This window comes from Galleria mellonella, unplaced genomic scaffold (genome assembly GCF_026898425.1).
Source record: "Galleria mellonella isolate WM207_F2 unplaced genomic scaffold, CSIRO_AGI_GalMel_v1 utg146, whole genome shotgun sequence".
NCBI lineage: Eukaryota > Metazoa > Arthropoda > Insecta > Lepidoptera > Pyralidae > Galleria > Galleria mellonella.
Window position 1 is genome coordinate 6,323,984 of NW_026441999.1, and position 18,679 is coordinate 6,342,662.

The following is an 18,679-nucleotide window of genomic DNA, read 5'->3' on the forward strand; positions in this document are numbered from 1 at the left end:
AAATATGTAAAGGGTGGCAAAGGTAAAAATAAAAGACTAGAAAGAGTTTATTTTTTATTTAGAAAGTATATTTTTATAAACCATATATTAATTTTTATTCTTTATCACGATTTATTTCCAATTTTTTTTTTCTATTTTATAAACTTTACATTCGTTTAGAAATACATTTTATTTCTGTTCGTACGTTCGTTCGTTCCCTGAATGAATAGATGTCATACATCTTTTCAAAGTTTTTATATGAAAAAGCCATAGATTAAAAATAGTACTTGAAACTTCTAACTTTCTTAAGATCTTGGGGGGAAAAGGGATTGTTAATAATGGAGACTGAGAATCCCATTGCTAGCAATATACCCAACCAGGTCGACCTCCTCGCGGTTCCCCCTGGGAAACTATCATGGTTAATTCCTGATGAATTTATCATGATGGGCTAACTGACCTGTTTTCATTCTCATCTATCACCCTTCACTGGTGATCCGCCAGCGTATCCCGTTAGCGCAGGCGGGGTTACCATAGCATTTTTACCCATAAAAAAAAACTTCCTTAAGATCACAGGTTCTATCTTTATTCTATGACTCGGCATTTTATTTAGATATTACTTCGTACTCATACATTTCAGAAGTAGAAAAACCAAAGTAATGGACTATTTCTAGATGTATATATGTATATATATGTATATATATGTATGAATGTGTGTATATATATATATGTATGAATGTGTGTATATATATATATATGTATGAATGTGTGTATATATATATATATATATATATATATATATGTATGAATGTGTGTGTATATATATATATATATATATATATATATATATATATATGTGTATGAACATGTGTATATATATATATGTATGAATGTGTGTATATATATATATATGTATATAATTTTTATATATTTTTAATTTGCAAAAGATTATTTTCTAATTATAAAGCACTATCATACCTACTTGTACAACAATTAGTCCACTACCCTAAGGTTGTCTTGAAAAGATTGCTCTCAGCAATAAAACCGCCTTACTGTACTTATACAATTGTATCGTTGTGTTTGTAAATTACCTTGCTTATTCCTTATATTGTATAATGCAAATAAAGTATACTCATTCATTCATTAATTCATATCACACCTTCATAGTGGTACCCACATAGAATAGACCAGCTTAGTAAATTATATATAATGGTAGAAGGATAGACAGCAGCGTCCCTCTTAAACAATCAATGTCTAACCGAGTTGCCAACCCACCACCAAGCGTAGCAACTACTGGCAAAAACCTCCTTTATGGGAGAGGCCTATGTCCAGCAGTGGACAGTTAACGGTAGATATGATGAGGATAGGCTAGCTTTTGCCTACAACTTGGTATGCATAGTTTTTGTTATATTCGTAAAATTTTCTTAGATATGTTTTTTTCAAAGCTACTGTGGTATTCTTTTTTTTTATATACAACTTAGAATGGCAAACAAGCTGACGGCCCACCTGATGGAAAGTGGTAACCGTCGCCTATAGACATGAGCAGTACCATGGACATAACAGAGTATACTGTTTCGCCCATGATACCCCCCATGCGTTGCCATTCCTGAGGACTCTGATGTTATTCCTCTGTACCCTGTAAATTCACGCCATATTCCACCCTTCAAACCGAAACATAGCCATGCAAACACAACTGCTTCACGGTTGAAACACGAATGGGACAGAGATACCCAAGCAATCGACTTTTGTACAAAGTCTCCCTCTGGTATTCCGGAGTAAGCTCCGGATAATTTCACGTCTATAATTATGCCTACCTATTTTCACGATATGGACTTGAAAACATACGAAAATTTATCAATTAATCTTGTAAATAAAAATCGTTGGACTTAATTATAGTATTATTTAAAAAATAAGTATTATAAATATAAAACGTTATTAACAAAAAATATTATTTTGATATTTTTAAACTTAATTTTTTTCCATTATGACAGCTTTGGTATAAAAAACTATATAAATATATAAGCAGTCTTAAGTCTTCTTCTTCTTTGGTTCTTCAATCTTCTGTAACTCTTCTAGAAGGATGTCTCCTTCGAAGAATGGCGGGGAATCTAGAACAATATCATTCTTTGATTATTCTACAATATCATGGGCGAAACAGTATATTCTGTTATGTCCATGGTACTGCTCATGTCTATAGGCAACGGTTACCACTTTCCATCAGGTGAGCCGGCAGCTTGTTTGCCATTCTAAATTGCATAAAAAAAATGCTACACCAGGCAATTTGTTCGGGTAGCGTCCCCTGGATATAGTCCTAATCATTCTTCATACCATTGATTGTTACTTATTAAAAAAATATGCGTCTACGTACGCATAGTATCACATAGCATACAGAAGAAGCTGTCCCAATAATAATACAAAATTTTGAAACAAATCACAGATAGACTTCGCAATTTGGATCCCTAACAGTTAACACTAGGCTCCGAGAAGCGATCCAATAATTTGGCTGAAGATTGTCTCGTTTAGTGCTGAAACACGTGTCTCAAAACATGCGTGAACAAAATGGCAGTCGGAGATTGATGACTAATATGAAAGGTTGTAGAACTTCTGGTAGTAATAGAGGTGGTAAATTTTCGAGCGTTGGCAGTCACACACATATCAATGGTAGCAGAATAACATAAAATAATTTTAATCAACTAACCAAATCGTGGATAATACAATCGATACATTACGGAAGTATATATGTGTGACTTGATATTTTATCGTTCCTGGTTTAAAAAAAAAACCTTAGAAGGTGCTCTGTTTCATAGACGACTAAAACACAGTGTTTTTGAAAACAGATTGTGTTTCACAAAAAAAAAAAAACTGACATCAAATGTGACAAAACCAGTTATTATTATTTCAAAACTAAACGGATTTTGTTAAAATTTCTATAGGACCAATCTATCAGATAGAAAAAGAATTTTCCAAATCAATTTATAACTGACGGAGTTATGAGGCAACAAATAAAAAAAAATTACAGACTATTGTTTTTTAATATGTTTGTTCCGTTATGGAACAGGCTAAGGTCGGAGACCATGCTGCCTAGTCTTCAGTATGATAATTTGTCTGGAATAAAAATACAGACTAATTGAGAAGCACTTTCTTTTTAAAGTCGTTTTGAAAATGGAACTAGGCGCAGGAATTGAATCTTAAACATCTACAGATAATTATATATGTCTATTACAATGCTATATCTATTACACGTAATGATTTTTAATGAGGGATAGCGAATAAAAGAATCCCCTTGTGGAATGGCGAACGATTACATCGAGACATGCGTGCGGTAACGAAAATGTGTCTACCGTAAAGTTCATTATTTAATTTAATGTAATAATTGCTTCCTTAGACAAGTGGTAAATTTATATTAATACTGTTTTTTTTTTAGCTGACGTGAAGACAGACAGATATTATATAGCACTAAATGACCCGGAAAATGTTGTTTTGCCCCGACAGCCTCATTTTTCTCTAGTCGGAATAAAAACTATTCAATCTCGCAAGTTGGAGCAAAAAATGCATATATATAAAATGTCTTTAAAATCTCTTGGGTGAACAAAGATGGGTGTCATGGAATTTTTATATACCTATTGTATATTAAAATTAGTAGGGAAAATTAATATTTTTGATGTCCGATAGTGATTGTTAGATAAGCAATGGGTAATATATTAGTAACATGCAATTGTATTTTTACCCATTTGTATTTTTATCGTATTTTTTTAAGAGAGGGACTGGCTGAAAACCAGCGCTGTGCAGCTGTAAACATTGCACTGGGACACTCGCAGCATCAGCTGAGCCGGTTCCTTTTGCCTAATATGAGATAATATTTCTATATTTTCTGTTGTAACTATGTTTTTCTGACAATATGTTCTATTCTCTCTTTTCATTTAAGAGTTCCCTCTTGTCGGTGCAACTAATTCATGCATCTTCCTCCAGCCAGCTCTATCCCAGGCCATATCCTTTATCTCCCTATATGACATGACGCTTAGTGTTTGTTACTGCTTGTTCTTTGCAATGTTCTATTCTATTGTATTCTAATATTGATACCTCCAGGATTTCTATGTACCTCTGAAAATGGACGGCAGAAAAAGAGATCCTATTTCGTCATCGCCCATACTAGTCGGTAATCTATATTTATTTCTAGCGAGTTTCTCATATTCGATATTATGTATTAGACGACCGATATTTTATATTTATTTATTTCTTTTAAATTTAAATTCACAGTGATAAATAAAAAAAAAAGTAACTTGCCCGTACTTCTCAGCTGAAATTCGAAATGGGCGGTAGATTCATAAATATTACTATTTCAAAATATTTATTACTAAGTTTACTTGAATATTTTTTTTTTTTACTTATTTTTTAGTGAAATTCTATGTACTTATATTTGGTGGACTTAATACTCATACCGGCCAACCAATGAACAAACAGATAAATATGTAGGCGGTGAATTCGTATAATATATTCATTATTAGCTCAATATATAGTTATTTTAACTATGATATATAGATATCACTACATATTACCCAGCTCTACGGTGAAACGTTAATGATTTAAACAAATGGCAACCCTGAGAACCTGGGCGTGTACACAAGCGTAATTTTGTCGACTATACATCTAATTTTCGCAAGCGGGCAACACCAATATTTTGCAACTTACTCTAGCGACTTGAGCCGACCCACATAGTGTTCTATCGATGTGTATTCCAGTATTTTTGTCACGATCACCGTACTCGATATGTACTCCGTTGAGTACCGCACGATGTACTGTATCCCGGACAATTCTACGGGCGTACTGGGAGCTGATGACAATGGGCCGAGTTTTAGCCAGTGTTGCGAGAAATATATTTATATAAATTATCACCGACGATTATAATATTATTTACAAATAATCATTTTCAATCGATTCCAAAAAGAAGTTCTCGATTCGGTTGTTTTTTTTTTTTTAATATTTATTACCTCATAACTGCGTCAGTTGTAAACCGATTTGGAAAAATCTTTTTTTTTTTATCTAAAAGGATATACTTACAGATTGATCCTAAAGATTTTTTTTCAAAATCGGTACAGTAGTTTCGTTTTGAGAACAAAGTAAATGGTTTTATCCAGACATGATCAACTTAAAGGGAACTTATTCTTTTATATAATTTTTGGGCATTCAATGTTATGATGGAAATTTCCATCATTATGCAAAGATGGGTTAACACAACACATCACAGAATATACTATGACGCCCAAGATACAACATATACTTTGCCATTATCGAGGACTAAGACATTATACCTCCGTACCTTGTAATTGAAAGCATAACTGCATCACGACAGAAACACAAATGGGACAGAGGTACTCATAGAGACCATTTCTTACATAATCCTTATCTGATAGATCTAGAAATGTCTGATAGATTACCAGACAATATCTCTATTTATTAATACGTGGTCTGATATTAAAATGAATTAAGAAATAGTGACACCATTACAGTGGATATAAAATTGAAAGATATTTATTGATAAAACTATTTTTTTTTATTATGTACAAAAGAATTTTACAAAAAAAAAAATATATATACATATACACATCTTAAAGATATTTATTTTATTAAAAAAAATATTTTATTGTATAAACTTATTTTCTATACTTGACATGTTTTTGTCGAAATAATAATAAAATAAAAAGCTAAAATGTAAATATTTTTCTATTTATTAATTATACTTAAATTACTTAATTATCTAAAAATAAATTGTATATACATGATTATTAATTAAATATGACAAGTATAAAAAATTAGATTACACAAAAGCAAGACTAGCTCTAAAAATAGATCTTTGAAACTTTAAAAAATATCTCACTAATTTAGAGAGACAGGAAAAATGTACCCTCAAAACATAAAAATTAAAGAATTAATAATTTGTTAATTTTATTCATAATAATTAATACCTTCTACAAAAACCTATTTTAGCTATTGAAGTAGTCTGTCACTTTCTTTAAAATTAAAATTCTAACGTAAAAGAACAGGGGGGAAGGGATTTTTAGTAATGGGGCCTAACAACCCCCTTTCTAGCAATCCCCATCAGGTCGACCTCCACGCGGTGCCCCTGGAAACCATCGTGGTTAATTCCTGTGGACTTATCACGATAGGCTAACTGACCTGCTTTCATCCTCACCTATCATCCATCACTGGTGCCCCGCCAGTGTATACCTATAGCGCAGGCGGGGTCACTATTTCATTTTCACCCATTAAAAAAAAAATCGTAAAAGAACAAGACAAAACATTTCTATAGCTGAAATAAGGATTATGGGACGTTAAACGTTTTTATGAATAAAGGAGTACGAATATGGTCATACAATTACATACAATACAACACAATTAAACAATTACAAACAAAATATTAATTATTGTAATAAATAAAAAACATAAATATATACACATATAAACATAAAACAATTACATAAATGAACACATACAACATACATATAATGATAAACAATGTTCTCTAATGCGACTCTTGTTGAAGCCAACGCTCGGGCTGCTCAGACACTATCTCAGTTCTTACGGCAATAAATTCCATAGCAATACGGGCGTAACCATAAAACACGTCCAGTATACCTCCTGTGGGGAGATTTTAATGGAAATTTTTGCGGTCTTATAGGATTTTTTATGGGAAAAAAGAATTTTTAAAATCGGTCCACAACTGACGGCGAAATTGGCGGACTTACATGGAAAAATATAAAGTTGAATATAGAACCTTCTCCATTTTTGAAGTCGGTAAATAAAACAGAATGGTAATCTCGCCTTCTCTATCGGTATATAGGGTTAAAAACCTTCAAAAATTGCCTTACGTAAAACTTGAACGTCTCCTGAGGCGAGAGACCTATTTTGAATGGGAGTTTATTTTATCGATTCTTTATACCACAATGGGAGATAGGCGTGACGTACATATATGTATGAGTGTGAATATATAAGACCTTATAATATATTGTAATACAATAAATAGTGTAAAATAAAACAGATAAGAAATCAATTAAGATCCCATTAATGATTAGGAAGCAAACAATAGTGCTGCCTCTACAGAGCGATTTGAGAACTAAAAATAACTATTATAAACTAATTCTATGTATTACTACTTGATAGCTAATGACACTGAGTGTGTGAGAAAAGTGCATTCAATGGCGATGCAAGACTTAAATTAGATATGAAATATCTTTAGAGGGTTCACTAAAGTACATTGCCCATTGTAAGTCCAACTTTTTTAAATTGTGTCGTGATAATCTCTTTATGAACTCCCCCCACTATAGTCGCCTGGTGCGAGGTCCAATTTGCTCATGTTGTATATTTCTTGTATTTAATAAATATATAAATAAATATGGAAATACAATGTAAATTGTTATGAAATAAATGAAATATATATAATGAAAATGTGGGCAAGATACATTTTGCATGAAGTCCTATGGTTTAAAAAGGTTATTAAAAAAAAAACTGTGCACACACTTGACTGCGCCTTTGAGTCCTCTAAATTATTTAGCCCATTTAGCGATTAGGAAGCAATTGTATTACATAATAATATTAATTATAATAAAAAAAAAAAATTGCAATTGTTCATGACATGAACGCGCTGTGTTTGTCTATGCCTATGGGATTTTATTTAAGATAATTTAAAATTGTGTTTCACAAATAAACCAACTTCAAATGTAACTATACCAGTTATTTTGATTTCAAAACTAAATTAGTGAACCGATTTCGATAAAAATTTCTATTGAGACCAATCTGTAAGTATATCTTTTCAGATAAAAAATAATTTTCCAAATTGATTTATAACTAATGGAGTTATGAGGTAACAAACATTTCAAAAAAAAACAACAGAATCTTGCTACTTTTTGGAGTCAATTAAAAAGAGGCATGCATTGGTCGTAATATAATAAATACCTACTTCCATAACCCAACATTAATATTTGTAAAATGTTAAATACCTTCTTTTTCCAATTTAATTTTCCCCCCTCGCGGCACGTCGTCTTCTTTTTCAGTCTTTATTTCAGTTACTAATTTACTCTGAAAAGAAAATTGTATAAATTAGTAATATTATATTAGGAAAACGGTTTTGGTCGATTTCTTTTATGCAACTTAGAATGGAAATAGGTATATTTAAAGGGGGGGTGGGTGGGGGGGGGGAAGCCCAAAGTATTTTTGTTCATTATATATTCTTCTATCCTGTAATAGACTTTTCCAGATAGATTCTCTTTTCAAAACAGCTTTAAAACGTTTTCCGTACCTACGTACAAAATAGATTTTGGCAGTTTATTATACATAATAATGTTTGCTGAATTTTAAACCAAAACATAAGGATTTTTATTTGAGCAAGTTGTCATCTTCTTTATTTGTTTATTTGTCTGGTTGGCATACTTATTTCTTCAGATATCCAAAAATTTTATAATTTTGTGTTTTACGTATACATGTGAGCAGTATATATATATATTTTTTTTATGTATCTGTGTAAGTGTTTATATGCATGTATGTATATATATGTATGTATGTATGTAACTATATTTAGAAATAATAGAATTTTCATCGTGCCTCCGATTGAACTGTTTATACTCGTAATTACTCCTCTCCATCCAAAGGTTGCGTGGAAGAGATCGCTCTTAGCGATAAGGTCGCCTATTATTTTCTCATTGTGATTATTTCTTGTAATTGTTTATATTTATAATAAGTTTACTATAGTAATCTTTTGAAGGAAACAATAAACAGTATCTATTTATGTATAAAATCTTAAACAATTTCTTAAGAACGATATACCGATGTTTTTCAGTGGACACAGTGTTATGTGTTACTAGGTCAGATTTTGTTGTGAAATTATTAAGGTAATGCATGTTAGTATGTTATCACACGTTATTTGTACAGCGATATATTAGTGACACAATCACTGATACTACATCATACCACACCTGCTAATCCTCACTAGCAATATATTGTGTATATATATATATATATATATATATATATATATATATATATATATATATATATATATATATATATATATATATATATATATATATATATATATATATATATATTGTAAATATAATGTATATTTGTTTATGTACACTAAATATTAATAGTTGTAGCACTTCAGCTGCCCGCTCACAACATGCTTTCTAACTGCATTGGGTTGACTGGAAGAGATCTCTGTCAGAGATAAGTCCACCCTTGCTCACAATATTTATAAATGCATTAATAATGTAATTTACAAGTGCAATAAAGAATATATATATATATATATATATATAAAAGTGAAAATGAACTTGTTTGATTGTGTGTTGTTGTGTTGTGAGAGTGTTGTGTATGAGAAAGAAACAAGTGCCCAAACTTAATTTGTAATTTGTAAAACGATTGTAATTTGTAACCTGTATAATTTATTATTAATACGTAAATATATTGACATCTATATAATATGACGATTTAAGTAAAATAGTATTAGCGTAGTATAGTGGCACAATTAAATAAATTTTGTACGTCAGATTCAGGTGAAAAGTGTGAACAATATTTAAATAGTATATACCATCTTTTATACCATTTTTCAAACAAAATAAAGTTATTTGTATTTTAATATCTCGTATTTAAAATAGTAGTAATATACTAGCGACTCGACCCGGCCTCGCACAGGGGAAATTATAGTTTTTTTTTATACAAATTAGAATGGCAAACAAGCTCACGGTCCATTTGATGGAAAGTGGTAACCGTCGCCTATAGACATGAGCAGTACCATGGACATAACAGAGTATACTGTTTCGCCCATGATACCCCCCATGCGTTGCCATTCCTGAGGACTCAGGTGTTATTCCTCTGTACCCTGTAAGTTTACTACCATATCTCATCCTTCGAACCGAAATACAACCATGCAAACACAACTGCTTCACGGTAGAAACACGAATGGGACAGAAGTGATCAAGCAAACGACTTTTGTACAAAGTCTCCCTCTATTATATATATCTTAAAGACAAGGAAACCCGCATCAATATCTGTGGTTTACAAGAAGCGGAGACACAAACAGACACAGATAGCGACTGCGTTTTAATACTATTTAACGGATCTGTAGTACTATAAAAGGATATAGATAGGAAGATTACGGTAGATTAAATATTCTGTAATAAATGGCATACCTTTATAAATTCAGGTAATCCGTCTTGCAGGTGATACCAACTTAGTATGAACACCAGTGATACGAAGAATAGGTTCGAACTTATACCTGTAACAAGAGAAATTGTATTACGTATAACCCGTTAACTGTCCACTGTTGAACATAGGCTGCCCACTATTGGGGGGGGGGGGGGGTTGCCAGTATTTGTATTTGCCACGCTTACGGTTGGCAACCGTACTGATTTTGCGTACTTTTGACTGGTTAACAGTTTTGACTGCTACATCTAATATATAAAATTCTCGTGTCGCGGTGTTTGTTACCAAACTCCTCCGAAACGGCTTTACTGATTTTTATGAAATTTTGTATGCATATCGGGTAGGTCTGAGAATCGGCCAACATCTATTTTTCATACCCCTCAATGATAAGGGTGATCCACCCCTAAATTTTTTGTTTTTACTTTTTTAACAAAATCTTTTATTTTTATTTTATTATGATTTAGCATTGAAAAATACATACAACAACACATTTTTACCTTGTTACGATCAACCCCTGTTTTTTAATCGCGATTTTTATATGCCGCAATAGGTTTGCAAGATGACAATCGAATATAATAATTGTAGTACGATATATTTTCATGTACAGTTCTAGAAATAATGTATATGGTAAAACAACGTTCACCGAGTCAGCTAGTACATATATAAAAATCTCGCGTCACGGTGTTTGTAGTTAACTCGTGAAATGTTTCGACCGAATTTTATGAAATTTTTTACGTGCATTTGGTAGGTAGGAGAATAGGTCGTAAAATATATTTCACATCGCTAAGTGATTAGGGCGTCCTTATCCACAAAAATTTATTTGTATGCAGGAATGGGTAACATATAGCAATATACATATATCGTAGGTACAATAACTATATATTGGATCATTAATGAATATATTAAATATTGTTTATCTAATATTGTATGTAATATCGAAAAACGCGTCTGATTGAAATGCATATAGATATCCGACTGGTATGGGCGATATCGCAATGGGTGATGACCTTTGGTACCGCCATTAATATTAATTACACTGCACTCGAGTATTCTGACACTTCCCTATGGTTGACTGGGAGAAAATACTTTTAGCATTAAGTCCGCCATGTACACATATACGTTTTTTTTTATATACAACTTAGAATGGCAAACAAGCTGACGGCCCACCTGATGGAAAGTGGTAACCGTCGTCTATAGACACAAGCAGTACCATGGACACAACAGAGTATACTGTTTCGCCCATGATATCTCTCATGCGTTGCCATGTTTGAGGACTCAGGTGTAAAATTCCTCTGTACCCTGTAATTTCATTGCTCTATCCCATCCTTCAAATCGAAACAATTACTTCACGGTTGAAACACGAATGGGACAGAGGTGGCCAAGCAAACGATTTTTGTACATAGTCTCCCTCTGGTATGTATATGTGTACATTTTGGAAACACGATATATGTACGATAAATTACTTATTAATAATTAATATTAAAAAAAAAACCCAATATATAGATATTGGAGTGATATTACCCATGCCTAATTATATGGAAGAACAATGTTTGTAAGGTCAGCTAGTATCATACAATAGTGATGGCAAATACATACCAATCAGCGCGGATATCTTCGGCCAGTGGTACATATAGTAGCGCAGGCCGGCGAAGTGCGCCTCCACGTGCAGCTCGCACGAGTACACCTGCGCGTACCGGCTCTGCAGCTCTACGTACGCGTCCGTTATTGGTACATTCTGCAACGAATCAAAAAAATTGCTAGCAATATGGTAACCCCGCCTGCGCTAACTGGATACGCTGGCGGAGCACCAGTGATCGATGAGAATGAAAACAGGCCAGTTAGCCCATCATGATGAATTCACAAGTAATTAACCATGATAGCTTCCAGGGAGAACCGCGAGGAGGTCGACTTGGCTGGGTATATTGCTAGCAATGGGATTTTTAGTCTCCATCACTAATAGTCCCTTTCCCCCCTGGCAACCGCAGTTAGGTTTTAGAGATGTTTTAAGTCCCTTAGTCGCTTCGACACCCACGGGAAAGGAAGGGGTGGGCCTAATCTATGCCGGGATCTACACACAAATAGAGTACTTACTAGCTTTTACTCGCGACTTTGTCCGCGTGACCGGAATATGTATACAGACCGGAATAAAGAGTAACCTATATCCTTCTTCATGTCATAAAGTACGTATACACGTTGCCTTAACAGTTTAGTTTATATAACTATTTTTTTTATACTACTTATAATGGCAAACAAGCTGACGGCCCACGTTGTAACTGTCGCCTATATACTTCAGTCATTAGCCATGGACATAACTGAGTATACTTTTTCGCCCATGATACCCCCCATGCGTTGCCATTCCTGAGGATTCAGATGTTATTTCTCTGTACCCTGTTTATTCACTGCCATATCCCACCCTTCAAACCGAAACACAGCCATGCAAACACAACTGCTTCACGGTTGAAACACGAATAGGACAAAGGTGCTCAAACAAACGGCTAATTACTATGAAATTGTGGGTATATACCCAATTTCAAGTGATTTAACCAATCACTAACTTTTAACGCCTAGTTAAGATACTAAGAGATAAGGAATAAACAAACTCACTTTCATATTTATAATTTTAATAAGGATTATAAACGGCAGGGCTTCCTATAAAATGGTTGAAAACATCGATAATTAGTATTTTCGTCATACTCGTGAACGGGTACTTCTGGTAAGGACTGGTCTATTTAAAAATATAGTATTTGATTGTAGTTTTGTAGTTCATTTTATTTCTTTTTCTCAATACCAAGTTTGTGGATAGTCATTTTATCCATTTATATTTTTTGTTTTTTATAGTTAATTTTGAAAAGAGCAACAGCTGTGTTTCTTGCCCTTTCTTTTTAGGCTGAAATTGCATTCCGAAATGGGCGGTGGATTCATATAAAGTCACTATTCTAAAATATTTTTAAATTACTTGAATAAAAATTATTTATTATTATTGTTAATTTTGTTGCTGTTTTTGCCCTACTTCCCCTTCCCTCATCCATCCTGTCAACAAAAAAGGTCAAATTTTTACTCCAGCGTCGTATTTGATGCAATTATATGACGCCTATTCCCCTAAAGTTGGTACTGCTAACAGTGCAGGTGGAGTTACCATTTTGATACCATAAAAAAATGAACCCACCTCGTCGTCCTCGAAGTCGCTGAACAACTCGACGTGGAGCTGCTGTTTCTCCTCATCCAGACCGGTCAAGAACACGGGAGCCCATGTGAACGTCCTCATTATGTAATGCAGTATTGACCTAATTAGAAATACATATATATTAATATTAATATCTAGTAATAGACGAGAGGTTATCGAGAGGCGACCCCGTATAAGCAACTTGTGAAACGAGCAACCTCTAAAAAATGTGTTAGCAACGAACAATCAATGAAATTTTATTGACCATAGATTATCGCATACATATTTATACTGGAATGTCATCGGATGACCACAGACTGTGTTCAGAGATATAGATGTTATTTCTATTATTGTTATGCTGTGATTTTAAACTTCACCAGAGAGAGACTTTGTACAAAAGTCGATTGCTTGAGTACCTCTGTTCCATTCGTGTTTCAACCGTGAAGCAGTTGTGTTTGCATGGCTGTGTTTCGGTTTGAAGGGTGGGACTTGGTGTGAATTTACAGGGTACAGAGGAATAACACCTGAGTCCACAGGAATGGCAACGCATGCGGGGTATCATGGGCGGGACAGTATACTCTGTTACGTCCATGGTACTGCTCATGTCTATAGGCGACGGTTACCACTTTCCATCAGGTGGGCCGTCAGCTTGTATTATTATAAATTTTCATGTATATTTCTTGAAATAATGTATACTTCTCACATAATATACTAATATTAAAACCAACTACTTTTCTGGTTTCACCGTATTTGGAATAAATTCAGAAATAGGATATTTTTAGTGTAACATGTAAAATGGTTTCCGTGTTAGTTAGAAGATTTTGCCGGTTAACCGTCAATCTTTGACATCCAACAAACTCACCTATGCCTGAGCATTGCTGCCCTGCACGAGGAGGACACGAGAACACCACCTTTGGCTCGCATCTGAGCACACACCATGAACATGCCTAAGAAACAAAACCGGGTCACCGAATTAATTTGAATTTGTAATTTTTTAAACGAATTTTAATAATTATAATAATATAATAAATGTAAAAGTTGGTAACGGTCGATAGATAGACGGATGTCTAGTTCTCTTTTACACAAAAACTACTAAACGGATTTGAATGAAATTTGGTACATGGGTAGGTTATATTCTAACATAGCACATAGGATACTTTATGTATTGATTCACGCGGGCAGAGCCGCGGGATACGGCTAGTTATTAATATTCTTTAGCGATGAATGCATTAGTTGATAACAGCTGTACTACTCACCAAGGGCATGTATTTTATAAATTAATAAGTAAATACTAAACGGTTTATAATCTATTTAATTGTATTATTACCCACTCACCCATACCCATTGCATGGCTGTGTTTCGGTTTGAAGGGTGGGATATGGCGTGAATTTACTAGGTACAGAGGAATAACACCCGAGTCCTCAGGAATGGCAACGCATGGGCGAAACATTATACTCTGTTATGTCCATGGTACTGCTCATGTCTATAGGCGACGGTTACCACTTTCCATCACGTGGGCCGTCAGCTTGTTTCCCATTCTAAGTTGTATAAAAAAAACCCATAGTAGATATTATCATGTATAATGATTTGAGATTGTCCCACAAAAAAAACAAGTTCAATTGTGATAAAACCAGTTATTTTGGACTAAAAACTCCTAAACCTACTACTACTTTCTATGGGAGATTGTATGGGAAATTTCTATGGGACAAATCAGTAAGCAAATCGTTTCAAATAAAAAAGAATTTTTCAAATCGGTTTAAACTGAAGGCGCTCCATCTTTTTCAAGTCGGTTGAAAAACGAAACCAAGAAACTTTTGAACACTAGAGAGATACATAATAATTTATTACTCGTGTTCCTTTGGGAAAGTTCATCGATTTATTATAATTTAAATCTATACTAATATTAGAAGAAAGAAAAGTTTGATTGTTTGTTTGTAGATGCCAAACTCAAAAACTACAACACCGATTTTAAAAATTTTTTTACTTATAAAAAAAATACATTATCAGTGAGTAAGCATAAATAATATATAGCTTATATGTTATTTTCGAAAATTCTATCTATTCGTGAGAAGCTGAACCGGATCGTTAGATTTATTTATGACCACTCAAACAAATCGATTTTATTGCGTTTTTTACTGAATAGGCTAGAAAATAATTCTAATAATAAAAATCATTTTTATTTATATTATATTTAAAATTATAGTTAAAGGTTAAAAAATAGTGATTCATCCTTGAACTGATCTTTATCGGTCATTATTTTTAACCGACTTCAAAAAGAAGAGACTTTTTATTATATCACCATGCATTTGTATATTATATGATACCTTCGCCAATTGTAGACTAATTTATTTGATAATTCCTTTGAGCCATTTTCGAATACATTTAGTAACTAACAGTAATAATTTTTTATTTATATTTAGGTATATATTAGGAGAAAAATTTCGTGAATCTGGGGTTCTTCAAAAGGGGGGTAAAGAGGTTTCATCAGGGTCGCCAACGCACGCGTAATACCTCTGGTATTGCAGGTGTTCATAGGCTACGGTAACCACTTACCATCAGGTGGGCCATATGCTTGTTTGCCACCTCGTGGTATAAAAAAAAAATGAATCGGAAATTTAGAAAAAAATTAAAGTTAACAAGTGAACGCGTCGTTAGTAGTTAGTATGGAATGCTCAACATGTCATTTTACGGCACATATTTTTAGGGGGAAAGGGATTATTAGTAATGGGGTCTAATTGACTCATTGCAAGCAATACACCCTATCAGGTCGACTTCCACATGGATCCCCCTGGAAATCATCGTAGTTAATTGTAGTGAAATTCTTTACAAAGAGCCTGACCTACTTTCATCGTCACCTATCATCTCTCACTGGTGCCCCGCCAGCGTATACCGATAGCCCAGGCGGAGTTACCATTCCATTATCACCTACTAAAAAAAGAACCATATTTTTATGGTGAAAATATTCAGTTTTGCTGCTCACACCCCCTTCAATGGATGCTAACAATGCTGGTTTTACTGAGTGTAAATTTAAATTTAAATACTTATATAAGGACGAAGGATGGGCAGCAGCCTCCCTCTTAAAACATCACCAAAGCCTAACTGTGGTTGCCATTTAGGCTGCTAAACGTAGCAACTACTAGCAAAACACCCCAATAGAGGAAGGCATTTAGCAGTGTACTTGTTAACGGCTGATGATGATGAATATGATATATATATATATATATATATATATATATATATATATCATATATATATCAGATAGGATATATTGATTAAAACAAATTCACCTAAATCCTTGTTGGTCTGTGACTCAGGCATATCAAGTACCAACTTGATACGGTACGATTGTCCAGACATGAGCATTTGACTGCGCCGCGTCAGCTGGACGTGAGCTGATGGAAAGGAACACACGCCCATGACCTCGTCGCATGATCTGTGCAAGTTAAAACATTCTTACTGATTTTATTAATGTCATTTTATTGACGGATTGACCGAGATTCCGGTAATAATGGTTAACCTCCCAGAGGGCAATATTTCTCACGTTTTTGTAAAAATTAAATACATCTGTCGCTTACTCGTTGCTACTCACGAAAAAAATAGAGCGAATATATGCTGGGTTGACTTCTTTACGAAATCAAAAGACAGAAATCCCTGTCCTAAATTGAATAAAATGGTCACATTTGTTCTTTCCATTTCTGTATCTAATGCTTCATGCGAGTATATATTCAACATGATGGAGCGAGATGGAGCCTGTATGGATCAAGGACAGTAATCAAATGAGTATTTCTTTAGTAAAAGCAGAGTTATAAGTACTAACAAACTTCAATTTTTCATGTAAATTTTTTTATGATTTTCTGGCGAAAAACTGACAAATATTAGTTAGATGCTGTTTGAAAACAAAATAAATTTAAAAATTAATCAATGATTTTTTTTAATAACCCATCCCCCTACCCTCCCTCGATAAAATTTTTAAATATAAAATTCTCCCAGGTTGGTCCTTCCAAGAGATGGCAACCCTGGCCAAACTTATCTCTGAATTGTGTGGGGCCCAGATCAGAATAAGGAACAGAACAAAGACAGATCGGAGAGCATTTGCACCTTTTTAAGGGGTTAATAACAAGAAATAATCTTATAATAATAATTAATAAATAATGATTAATATAGTAAATAATTCCCCCTCCTAGAAAACAATCTTAATATGTTAATTTAATATTATAATAAAATAATATATATTAAATAGTTGTTTGATGATAATGAAGTTATTATAGAGTGCTCATGTCTATAGGCAACGGTTACCGTTTTCCTTCAGGTGGGCCGTTAGCTTGCTTGCCACTCTAAGTTACTTAAAAAAGAAATACTTTATCTCACTGCAGGAAAATGTCTCATTCAGAAAACATAATAATACAAAAACGCTCAATTAATTAACACACATTACTCTAATATTGTTTGAAAATTTACAAAGATATTTGTATCTTTGAATATTTGTTACTCCATCATAGTTTAAACAGCTGAAGGGATGCAATTTTATAATGCAATTTGCAAGATCCTTTATATTCCAACATAAGAGGACAAAGCCGTGGAAATGAGCTAGTAATACAAAAAAGAAGCATTTATATATTATAGTAATAGAAATAAATATTTATGAATAAAAAAGTTTTATAAGTTCAAGAATAATTATCAATAAGTACTTACTTAAATTGTAAATGAACAGGTCTCACGTGCGTAACATTAGGCATGTATGTGTAATAAAAAACAACATACATGAATATAGAAAGCCATACTATAGCAGCAAAAAATACTGCAATTACACCAGCTCTAAATAGAAGTTCCTTAACACTGCTTAAACCTTCCTCAGTTTTTTTCTTATAACCTGTATATTGTCTAGAAATAAAAACCTCCACAGGCAAACTCACATACTGCTGAAAAATTCTGAATGGGTTCATATAATTTATAAGTGAGCCGAGTGACATGTTTCGCGGTCGCAGTTAGATCTTTGACTAGGTAATATTTTTTTAAACGTTATCTACACCAATGGACAGTCAAGAAGCCGGATCTAAATTATTCGGAGGTAGATAACACATATTAATAAAGATAATATCTATTATTGATAATAACTGTGAACTTGCGAAGGCTTCCACTAAATTTCAATTAATTGACACAATTAATATACAAGCAGAATAAAGTTTAATGAAATAAACGTGTACTTAAGAAGATGAGAAATGGAAGGAAGAAAAGATAAAGATATTAATTATACGATAATTAAATACGATAATTTATCTGAAATAAAAATGTAAACATTTATCGTCAAGGTCAATGACTGGTAAATGACATAATTGACATAAA

At 33.2% G+C, this 18,679-nt stretch overlaps 1 protein-coding gene across 2 annotated transcripts; it reads right to left on the reverse strand.

The window, feature by feature from the left end:
• Window positions 1-1,860: 1,860 nt before the first annotated feature.
• LOC113513865 (seipin) lies at window positions 1,861-18,662 on the reverse strand. 2 transcript variants are annotated; one of them, XM_052891845.1, is made up of 9 exons: window positions 18,029-18,662; window positions 16,624-16,769; window positions 14,199-14,283; window positions 13,340-13,457; window positions 11,770-11,908; window positions 10,161-10,246; window positions 7,971-8,049; window positions 4,666-4,807; window positions 1,861-2,084 (listed from the first exon to the last, which is right to left on the reverse strand). In XM_052891845.1, exons 1-9 carry the CDS (start codon window positions 18,304-18,306, stop codon window positions 2,030-2,032), a joined length of 1,128 nt encoding a protein of 375 aa, XP_052747805.1. In that variant the 5' UTR covers window positions 18,307-18,662; the 3' UTR covers window positions 1,861-2,029. The 2 variants fall into 2 exon arrangements, with proteins under 2 accessions (XP_052747805.1, XP_052747806.1); XM_052891846.1 differs by lacking the exon at window positions 4,666-4,807 and having other exon boundaries at window positions 18,029-18,661.
• Window positions 18,663-18,679: the final 17 nt, after the last annotated feature.

What these genes read in the sequence shown, in the direction of transcription:
- LOC113513865 (XM_052891845.1), bottom strand. Translation starts at nt 18,306, where the DNA reads ATGTCACTCGGCTCACTTATAAATTATATGAACCCATTCAGAATTTTT. An exon ending in GAAGATATCCGCGCTGATTG is followed by an intron (nt 10,247 to 11,769) that starts GTATGTATTTGC and finishes CTCTTGTTACAG; the next exon opens with GTATAAGTTCGAACCTATTC. An exon ending in GGTCGGCTCAAGTCGCTAGA is followed by an intron (nt 2,085 to 4,665) that starts GTAAGTTGCAAA and finishes ATATTGTTCTAG; the next exon opens with ATTCCCCGCCATTCTTCGAA.